This window comes from Aulonocara stuartgranti, assembly GCF_965226115.1.
Source record: "Aulonocara stuartgranti genome assembly, chromosome: 8".
Classification (NCBI taxonomy): Eukaryota; Metazoa; Chordata; class Actinopteri; order Cichliformes; family Cichlidae; genus Aulonocara; species Aulonocara stuartgranti.
The window spans coordinates 22,755,029-22,764,908 of record NC_138959.1 but is presented as its reverse complement, the minus strand read 5'-3'; the positions used below and the strand labels follow the sequence as shown (position 1 = coordinate 22,764,908).

Here is a 9,880-nt window from a genome sequence, read left to right as displayed (position 1 = left end):
ACGAGCTGGAGCTCGAACCGGCAACCTTCCGATTACAAGACGAACTGCCAACTCGTAAGCCACGATCGCCCCCATGATCTAAATGATCATTTTCTCCAGTTAAATGCAGATAAAAACAGAAACTTTGATTATAGCTCCTGCTCTCAGTCCTTTAGACCCTTCATTTCAAATCAAATCAAGGGTGGTCGTTTTACTTGTCTCAACAAATCAGCTCTGAATCGCCTTCAGACTGTACAGAATGCCGCGGCAAGACTTATAACCGGAACAAACAAGAGTTTTGGCTTCTCTTCATTGGTTGCCAGTAAATTTTAGGGTTCATTTTAAAATTTTAGTTGTAACTTTTAGAGCTCTGCACGGTGAAGCTCCCCAGTATATCTCTGACCTGTTGAAACCTCATGCTTCATCCTAAGCACTTAGGTCGTCAGGTCAGAGGCTACTGTTGGTCCCACGTACTAGGTTCAAAACACGTGGGGATCGGGCTTTTCAGGCACTGGCACCTAGGCTGTGGAACTCTCTGCCGTTGTCTTTACACTGTCTAGACTCCATTGACTCCTTTAAAAAGCAGCTGAAGACATTTCTATACAAACAAGCTTTTAACTTTTTTTTCCACTGTTTTATGTTATTTTATTTGTATTTCTGGTTTTATTGTGAAGCACTTTGTGATTTTTATCTGTGAAATGTGATGTATAAATAATTTATACTTACTTACTTAAATCTACCACACACAGCTATGTAATGAACCAGAAGATTATTTCTGCTGGGACGCCCTCTAATGGGCAGGATATGGACATAAAACAAGCACAACACAAATGCATTAAAATATTTCCCAAGATTCACAGCAAAAGAAAAAAAAACAAAAACCCTGTCAAAGTAAGACGGCTCTCAGAATACCTACCAACTTACTTCTCTATGAAGCAGCACCAGTAAGGGATGGAGGAACTCACAATAACAACAACTTTTGTGAATACCATTGTAAGTTTTATTGAAATTTTTTCTTAACAACAAAAGACAGGTGTCACAGTGATTTGACAAAAATAAAAGTGCTCGCCAACACAAACTCTTTTCTCCCACAGTAAAGAAACTACACAGATATAGTGTGCTACAATGATGTTAAGTCACACTTGCGGCCCAAACCCCCCCCCCCCAATAAATAAATAATAATTAAACGAAGAAGAATCAAAGATGCATAGGATATCTGACGATACCTCTGTGAAGGCTCCGACTGTGTTACTGCATGATGAATTAACACATTCTACATGAAGATTACGACAAACCGTAGAGAACATGCTGACTTCCAAAACAAACAAAACTTGCTTGTCATTTCGAACGCCACACAGTTATATTAAAAATTAGACAAAGATTACATAGAAATTAGAAACTTGTGTTAAGAAAAGGGGTTTTTTCCCCTCTCGTTAACGACATAGACCGTAGCAAAGGGATCTTGACAGGGTAGTATCATAAGAGTGAGGTGTGCAGTGTTTTTCAAACAAGCTTAGTTTTGCACAAGTACTTGAAAATGCAGCTTTTAATTACCAAATGCCTGATGTTCTCCTAGTTACAAATGAAAATAAATAGGTCAATAAATAAATTTGCTGCTCTTTTGTTTTGTTTTGTTTTGTTTTTTTCTACAGTCATTTGCCGTGACATATGAGATTTTCTACAGTAAATTCTCAAATGCTCAACCTGCCATCTAAATTTAACAAAAAAATCAACACATTCTCCTCAGCTTGACCCTCCAGGAGGCCTTGAGAGAATGATTTCAAGAAATAGTTCAACATTTACTGAAATTTGCTTTTCTACTCACATGCTGAGAGCTCCATAAAAAGATCAGCACGGCTCCGTACATACATACATATACATAAACTCAGCACAAAATGTAAGGAAATTTGTGTTTGGTTGATTATTTCTTTGTTGTAACAATGCAAAAAATCTTAAACACTTAGAAGTCCTTATTTATTTCCCTTTTAATGACACTACATTTGTACATTTATGGGTTGAGCAGCAGAGTTGAGTTTCCTGTGTTCGGTTCATCCACATGCTACTAAATTGTTAATATGTCTTTTTTCTTCAGACTTCAATCATCCAATCCAACATACAACACCAAGCAAAAGTCAATAGCAGAATAAACTGTTTGGTATTGGCAGAGAAGATTTGGTAAATGTTACATGGGCGCAAGCCACATACTCACTCTGCTGCTCAACCCACAAAAGCATTGTCCTTATAAATGTGGTACCATATAAGGGGAAATAAGCAGACTTTCCGCTGGTATGAGATTTATTGTCAAGAAGCATTGTTACAATAAAGAAACAATAATCAAACAGAAATGTTTTTACGTTTTGTGCTAAGTTTATATAATCAGGTAGCAGCTGGTTAGCTTAGCCTAAAGTTTTAGGATAATTGAAATAAATGCCAGGCTACTACTTGTCCCTTTTTCTGGTCTTAATGCTATGCTAGGCTATGCTGTGGCTGCTTGCTATATTTTCATATTTATCACACATAAATTATCAGCTAAAGTAGAAAATATAATGTGGAAAATATATTTTCATTGCTGCTAGGCTAACTGCTATCACGTTCTTTTAGTTTAATGATTAGAGGTCATGGTAAAGTAAACATCACTTCACTTATTACTGCTAACAATGGTCACTGAATTTGAGCAGAAATCCAGACTTTTAATAAAGCATAGGACTCAGTCTGAGAATAGCTATGTAACAAATGGTTTAACTGGTGATTCACTGTTAGGCTCTAATGGTCCATTTTCAGTACCGCAGTGTCTGAAGCTATTATTAGCTGTAATGAAGCTGAAACCACTCTCTCACTTTGTGGAACACAGCTGCAGGTGATCCTGTGCCCGATAAGGATGCAAGTATTTGATATAGTTCGACAAAGAGTCCTAAAAAGATTCCTGTGCACAGATTAGGCTACATTTGCTGGCAAGCCTTTGTAAACATAAGCACATTAACAATCTTTTGCACTCTCCACTGTTTCTGGATCAGTGTTGGTTCTAAACAGTGGAAAAAGCCTGATGTTTAGAGTTTGTATTGTGTGCAGAAAGCTTAGTTTAAACTTTTTTTTCTATAAAAGAGAAACTCAGAAGCTTGCTTTTTTGTGTTTTCTATATTTCAAATAAGATTCATTCCAGCAGCATGAGACTGAAGGTTAAAGCATTTGTCACATGCCAGAAACGTGAGAGTAGGAAACCCTGACCTGAAGGAGAAATCAGTCCTATAATCTGTAAGGCAAATAACTGTTTCCCAAAGTGTTAAACTATTTCTTTAAGATCATTGACGTCACCTGATGACCCACAAAGTGAGAACTGCTGACATTAATCTCAATCATCCTCCTTACACGTGCTTTATAACACCCACATCGAAGCTAGCTGCATCTGTGCTCGAGCACAACTACAGATGATCACTCCATCCTCTGCCCGTTCCTTCACCCTCTGACCATTTCCTCCACCAACCCCAAACCCTCTGGCCTGTTTTTTCAGCAGCAGGCCCACATGCCCACTGTCTACCACAAAAACTTTAGACCGTCATAGGAGCTGGCTACAATAATACTGGATTTCTACACTTGCAAATAGAAAAAATACTGTAGCGCTACAATGTTTAGAAGGAAACATCTTCCTAACACGTGAAACTTCTCACAGCACTTGAGGCCGAAATGCATTAAGAGTGAATTGCAAATATGGAAAAGTTACTAGTGAAAGTATACTCATAGCTCCCATTTGGGAAAAGTAAACAACCTGGAAAATCTTGGCATTTTTTAAGTGTTTTTTCCTTTGAATCTTTCTTCTTCGTCCTCCTCTGCGGTTGTAAACATAGACATTATGGCTAAAATGAATGTTTCAGTGTGACTTTTTTAATGAACCTTGGCAGTGGTGGCACACAGTGTGAATATGTAAAATTGGAAGTACACACATACGTCCTCTGAGCTGCTCCCAAAAACTCAGAGTGCGAGTCTGTATGGTTGAACTGTTTCATTAGCTCAAAATGCATTTCGGCCCCTAGTACATCTTTATCCAACTCATTAAAGACACTTCCTTTACAACCACTTATTTCCCAACTTAAATATGTTCCCTACCCCAAAGTAAAATTGCTAGCACCAAACCCTGAACCCCTTTAACCCCCCCCCAACAGAAATATTCAAACACAAATGATCAAATCATGGCCTCCAAATAAAAACATTCAAACACATACATTCAAAGCTTAACTCCCAACCCTAACTTTTATATCTAGAAGTTTACTTTCTGTACCACTATCACCTCAGGCCAGCGTTTGCCCACCGCACACAGAGCTCGGATCCCTCTGCCCCAGACCTGATCCTACCGTTTCCCTAACCAAAACATAAAATCTGAAATTAAGTCTAAACCCCTCTTCGCCTTTGCAGATCTGAGACTTAAATCCCTGGTCTAGGAGCTGATGATCTGACCTGACCAGGTCTCATGCTTTGTGCCTGGATTCAGGTGGGTGATCACCACGTCGACAGCCTGAATCTTCTGGTTCTTGGGAGGGATGGGGCACACTTTGTACGTAACCTCGTCTCCTTCCATAGGCACGTACTCTCCCTCAATGCTGTTCAGGAAACAGAGACAATATAAAAGAAAAAGTAAAAACAAAGCATTTTTTCACATTCTTGCAGAGTGCTTTCTTTAAATCAAGCAACTAAAATCAAGGTCTGTGGACTTGTTTTCACGCCGACCAAGCTGCTACGTTCATGCACAACAGCCAATGAGAATTGAGTTTTAGAAATACTTCTGGTAGATTAAGATTTCATTCAAATTTCTCCACCACTGATCTCCACCAAACCTGGAGGACTCTACCTGTGCTATATAGACTGTATATAAAAGATGATCATGGGATTCCAACTGCTGTTAATATAAACGTGAATTTGAGATGTTAAATGTTCAAATTCAGACTAACTTACTTGTCATTATTGACCCTTGAACCAAGTATTTAAGGTTAGAGCCTGATTGATTTAATGGCAGTTAGATATTATAAGTTGATGCTGGCCAGTCTTGATCTACTTGTATCAGTGTTTACAAAGAAAAATTAATTTATTATGAAGAAAAATAATTTATTACACCTTTTGTTATGAAGAATAAAAAGTGAAAAAGAGACAAAAGATAAACCCTTAAGTGAGTGCTAATGTGATGTTGTATAGTTTGTCCACTAGAGGCCACTCTACAATTTCCTGATCTGAGTAGAGATGGGCAGAGTGTAAATAAGTAAATAACAACATATAACAAATGTTAGCGAATTCTGTTTCTGTTTTGTGAGTCTGAACGGAAAAAAAAACTATATCGGAATATCAGATTATTTAATTCACCAAATGTCTGTCTTAAAAATCGTACATTTCTGGGGCTCTACTTCTGGTGCACATAGCTACGTCTACTTTATTATCTTGTTTACGCTAATAGGGAACATAATTTATTTAAAAAAGGAATGTATGGCTTTACCAAATAAGTCCTGAAGGTGGCAATTATGAATATAAACTTATGAGAAAAGTGTTTATTAGGTCATAAATTAAATGAGTTAGGTTAACATCTTATTTACAGTCAGATGTGCTTTTACAGCCGGAGAAGTCTCCCTCTGCTGGCCGTTAGAAAGAATGCAGGCTTAAACCATTTTCAATCCCAGAGGCTATCTTTTATATACAGTGTACAATTGCCATCTACTTCACAGCTGACTCCAATCATTAAAAAAAAAATAAATAAAAAAAGAGAGAAATTACACAGTCAAAAAATAAATACTGTAAAGTCTTAGTAGTTTCTGTGTAACCCACATTTACTTGCTGCTGATCTGTGCATGTTAAATAGACTGCACTGTGAGTCCAAAGACAACTTTGATACCAGGACATTTCAGTGCGGCCACTCACTCAGAGATGTGGACAAAGATGTCCTCTCCTCCGTGGGAAGGCCGTATGAATCCATGACCCTGAGACCTGGAGAAGTTTTTACACACCCCTTTAAATACAGGACCTGATTTAGCTCGCACTGTCCTGTAGAGGAAGAGAGATAGAAGCAAAGAGGAAAAAGAGACAGTGCATTTTAAATAAACAGCATAATTATTTTACAAAAGCATTAGTCAAAAAAAAAAAAAAAAACAGAGAGAGAGCACCAATAGCGCTATTTGTACTCACGCTGAGTATGTGCGAGTACGTTTAGTAGGCAGTGGGCTAGGCAGCTCTCCGGGCTGTGGTGGTTTCCTCTCCTTCTCCCAAACCCGGCTGCCCTCCCTCAGGAAGGGAAAGGAGAGCTGCAAGGGAGTGCGCGGAGAAGTGAGGGGCAGTGGGGGGACTGTCGGCAAAGAGGGGTCAGGGTCTGACATCGTGACTTGTTAGAGTCTGGGTTTTCTTTTGCTCTCTTTTTGGGTTTCCTCCAGCGGTTTGCAAAGAAAGAGAAGGAGGAGGGTTCACACCTCCTGCATGGCACAAGCGTTGGTGAGGGAGAGGAGGCTTTTCAGAGGAGAGCTCTTACAGGTGAAGGAGTTGAGCAAACCCTAAAGTGAAGGAACAAGACAAAGGGTTAATGCCAGAAAGAGAATACGGCTTTGTCATCGGCACAAAGGTGAGGAATAAAAGTCACAACCAACAGAGAAACCCAGTATGTCCAAATACGCACAATGCTTTCTTTGTAATAAAAATTTTGTAAAAAATACTGATAAATGGACACATTTTCAGTTGTTTTGGCTAGTGTTGCTACAAATACAGCTCAGTTTAATTTATATAGTGTCATTATGTGCCTGGAGTCTGTTTTTCTTAACTTTAATGAAACTGCAATGTGTTCTTTAAAGCTTTCCTTTACTCACATTGTTGCACTATAAACATCATGACCCCAATAAGAATTTAGAAAATGCATAAACATTAGCATACATGTATTGTTGTATAGCATCTCCAAACTCAGTGACTCTAAAATTGTTTGATAAACTGAAAAGGCTTAGTATTCCTTCAGGCTATGGAAAACAAACATCACCTCTTAAACCAATAAAGCCTAAAGGTCCCATTATGATGTAAATATCAAAGCTCTCCTGGAAGGCCACCTCATCACATATTATTAGATTAAAGTGCCGCACTCTACCGGACTGACATCCATTACAGGATTGGTCTGCATTCAAACAACGAGCTGCTTCGTTTCAGAGCCACTAGATGATGAATGCCATATTAGCAAGCTCATGAAACAAACGGCTTTGGGGCATCGCTCAACAGAGGTTAAACGGCTAACGCTAAAACCTGGTTTATCAAACAAACGCAGATGCGGGCGGGTGTGTTACTGGGACCATCAGCAAGCACCTCCCAGTGAATCACTGAGGCTTGCAGGCTGAATGTTTGACAAAGACTGATGAGACGCATGTGTGCCAGACTGAATACCACAGGCTCCATCCAATATCACCCTTTCTGTTTCTTACTCTCAGTCTAAATATAGTCATGTGTAGTGGGATTGACGCCATCTTTGAACTAGACCACAGGATCCTGAGGCAGAGGTTAACAACTGGGCTGCTGTATTACAATGAATACAAGTTTCAGAAATATCAATAGAAGCTACAGGAGGAGCTTATGTTGCTGGGATTTTTGAGACCATCTTTATTCTTCACACTCTGAACTCTCCTAGGCAGCTTCAGGAATAGTTCTACAGGTTTCCTGAAAGACAGTCAAAGCTCTTATTTCATTTAAAATGGTATTTCCTAAGTTGCCTGTTATATGTAGATACGACACTGGTTCAAAGTCCAAAGAAAACTTTTGAAAGACCTTCAGAAATCCTCGAGAACTATTGCTCACAAGCATAAAATAGTACTTTTGCAGTACTGAGGTGAAAGTCTTGGCATATATCAACATCTATGTAAAAAGGGAGAAAATTGAACAAGTGGAGGACAAAAGAAGAGTGACAGTACTCCCACACCTGAGGCAACTAATTACCTCTGTTTAATATATGGTTCGCTGAAACCTCAGCAAGGCTTCCATCCTCTTAGATGCTGATGACATGACACCGTGTCACTGGTTGGTAAGCCCCGACCAAGTAATTGTGAAATAGACAATATATGTAGTGAAATATGAAATGGTTATATTAGAAATTTAATCACCAAACGAGCTTAAAGATGATTTGAAAAAGCCAAATTGTGCCTAAGAGTAGCTCTAAAGGTTCGTGCTGGTTTCTGTGAATATTAAAGGATTTCAAGTCCACAGCATCCTCAAAGCAGTGCTTCTGATCTCTGACTTTCTAAAGAAAAACACTGCAAATGGCTGCTGAGCGAGGGCTCTGCTGGGGATCCTGTTGGATAGACAGAGCTGATGCAGTGATGGTGACGAACACACGCATCTGTCATCACGGCGGCACAGAGGACAGGACTGATGGCATGACTGATGGATGACAAAGCACAAAAATGTAGCCTGAATAATTCAGAAACTTGACAGGCACAGCTTCCTCTGTCATTGGCCCATATATTAGGCTGAGAGTAGGCCACTAAAATGGATTTGTCTAATGAGTCTGCACCGTCAGAGCAAACATTTTAACCAGGAGGGGTGAAGGCTGATCTAGAGGAAGGAAGGGGGCTACAAAAGCTCCGAGGAGACAGACAAAAGGCCAAAAAGAAAGCACCTCCCTGCCTGTGAAACTGTGGCCGTCTGTGGTCCTCTGCATCAGTATGGGACACACGTCAGCTCCCCCCCCACACACACACACACATACACACAGCCTGTCTTTAAACTTTACATCATCCTTTCAAACAGACAAACCGCCCAAATGATTTTATAGTATCATTTGTGTGTCTGAGGAGTCTGAATAATTCAGCAGCAAATAAGCGCCCTTCAGGCGGCTTGTTTCCAGAACATTCTCACACAGTGGCAGCCTGAGACAAGAAGGCGAGAGGATGCTCCACTAACGGCGAGAAAACCCCCACACCTAACATACACTAACACGCAGAGGAAGAAAAAAGAAGAAGACTATAGTAAATGTTAGCTCTGGGTTAGAAAGCAGAGATTTAAACACAACACTGCCAGAAACCGCCGCCGTCGGCCGGACGCAGAGAAGAGGAGCGCTGGATGCGTAAATCCCTCCATCAGCCAGATCGATCCAACGATTACTTACTGTAAAAGCGCCGATCAGCTGTCAGGTCAACACGTCCCCGTCCTTTAATGTGGCGTAAGACAATTATGAAGTTGAATCTGCGGGGACATGTGGCGGATAAGTCAGTGGATCTTGGTATGGACGCGGCGCACACGGGTGGGATGGGAGGAGAGAAAAAAAGCAGCAGCAAATGAAAAGGAGGCAGCAGAGATGGGGCGGGGGTGCAGGAGGTGGGGGGGTTGGTGGTGAAAACAACGGCTTCCCTATCCTACACCCCACTCTTTGTTCTCTGCGCGGAGGGAAGCGTGTTTTTTAATGTTTTAGCAGTCTCTGGTGCTTTAATAGTGTGAGACAGATGGTTTTATATGAGTCACAGGCCTGTGCTTGAGTGTCCTTGAAAATTAAAAGTCATGTCAGCTTTGATTTAATAATAAGACACAATTTCATTAGTGGTCATGGGCACCTCTTTGACAGCTTTCCATCAAAAGCTAATTTAACTGGACCGCTTGGCTCGCATGTCTCAGATGACTGAAAGCTATCCTGTGTCTGATAACAAGACATGAGTTTAGACCTTCCTCTCATTCATTCTTTGCAATAATTTGTGTCCTGTTTACTCTCCTGTGCTCTTCTTTTCCCCTCTCACTCCTCAACCTTCCAGAGGTCTCTTCCTCTTAAGAAAAGGGGGTTCTTCTTCCCCACGGTCGCCAGTCACTTGCTTAAAAAAAAGGCTTGCTGGGGTTCTCTCTTATATTGCGCAGCTGCACCTGCAAACGATTCTTTTTGTTAACTGTACAACCCAAATTCATTAAAGCATTGGAGTTT

The 9,880-nt window shown here is 40.3% G+C and overlaps 1 protein-coding gene across 1 annotated transcript; it reads right to left on the bottom strand.

The window, feature by feature from the left end:
- Positions 1-3,720: 3,720 nt before the first annotated feature.
- On the bottom strand, positions 3,721-9,309 carry csdc2a (cold shock domain containing C2, RNA binding a). The gene is made up of 4 exons (XM_082543653.1): positions 9,080-9,309; positions 6,139-6,497; positions 5,875-5,997; positions 3,721-4,571 (listed from the first exon to the last, which is right to left on the bottom strand). The coding sequence occupies exons 2-4, from the start codon at positions 6,324-6,326 to the stop codon at positions 4,409-4,411; spliced, it is 474 nt and encodes a 157-aa protein (XP_082399779.1). The 5' UTR covers positions 6,327-6,497; positions 9,080-9,309; the 3' UTR covers positions 3,721-4,408.
- Positions 9,310-9,880: the final 571 nt, after the last annotated feature.

Bases quoted from the DNA above. Each gene is read 5' to 3' on its own strand.
- csdc2a (XM_082543653.1), bottom strand. From the start codon at position 6,326: ATGTCAGACCCTGACCCCTCTTTGCCGACAGTCCCCCCACTGCCCCTC. The intron at 5,998-6,138 runs GTGAGTACAAAT...CTTCCTCTACAG, and splicing joins CGTACTCGCACATACTCAGC to GACAGTGCGAGCTAAATCAG. The intron at 4,572-5,874 runs GTGAGTGGCCGC...TTTCCTGAACAG, and splicing joins ATCTTTGTCCACATCTCTGA to CATTGAGGGAGAGTACGTGC.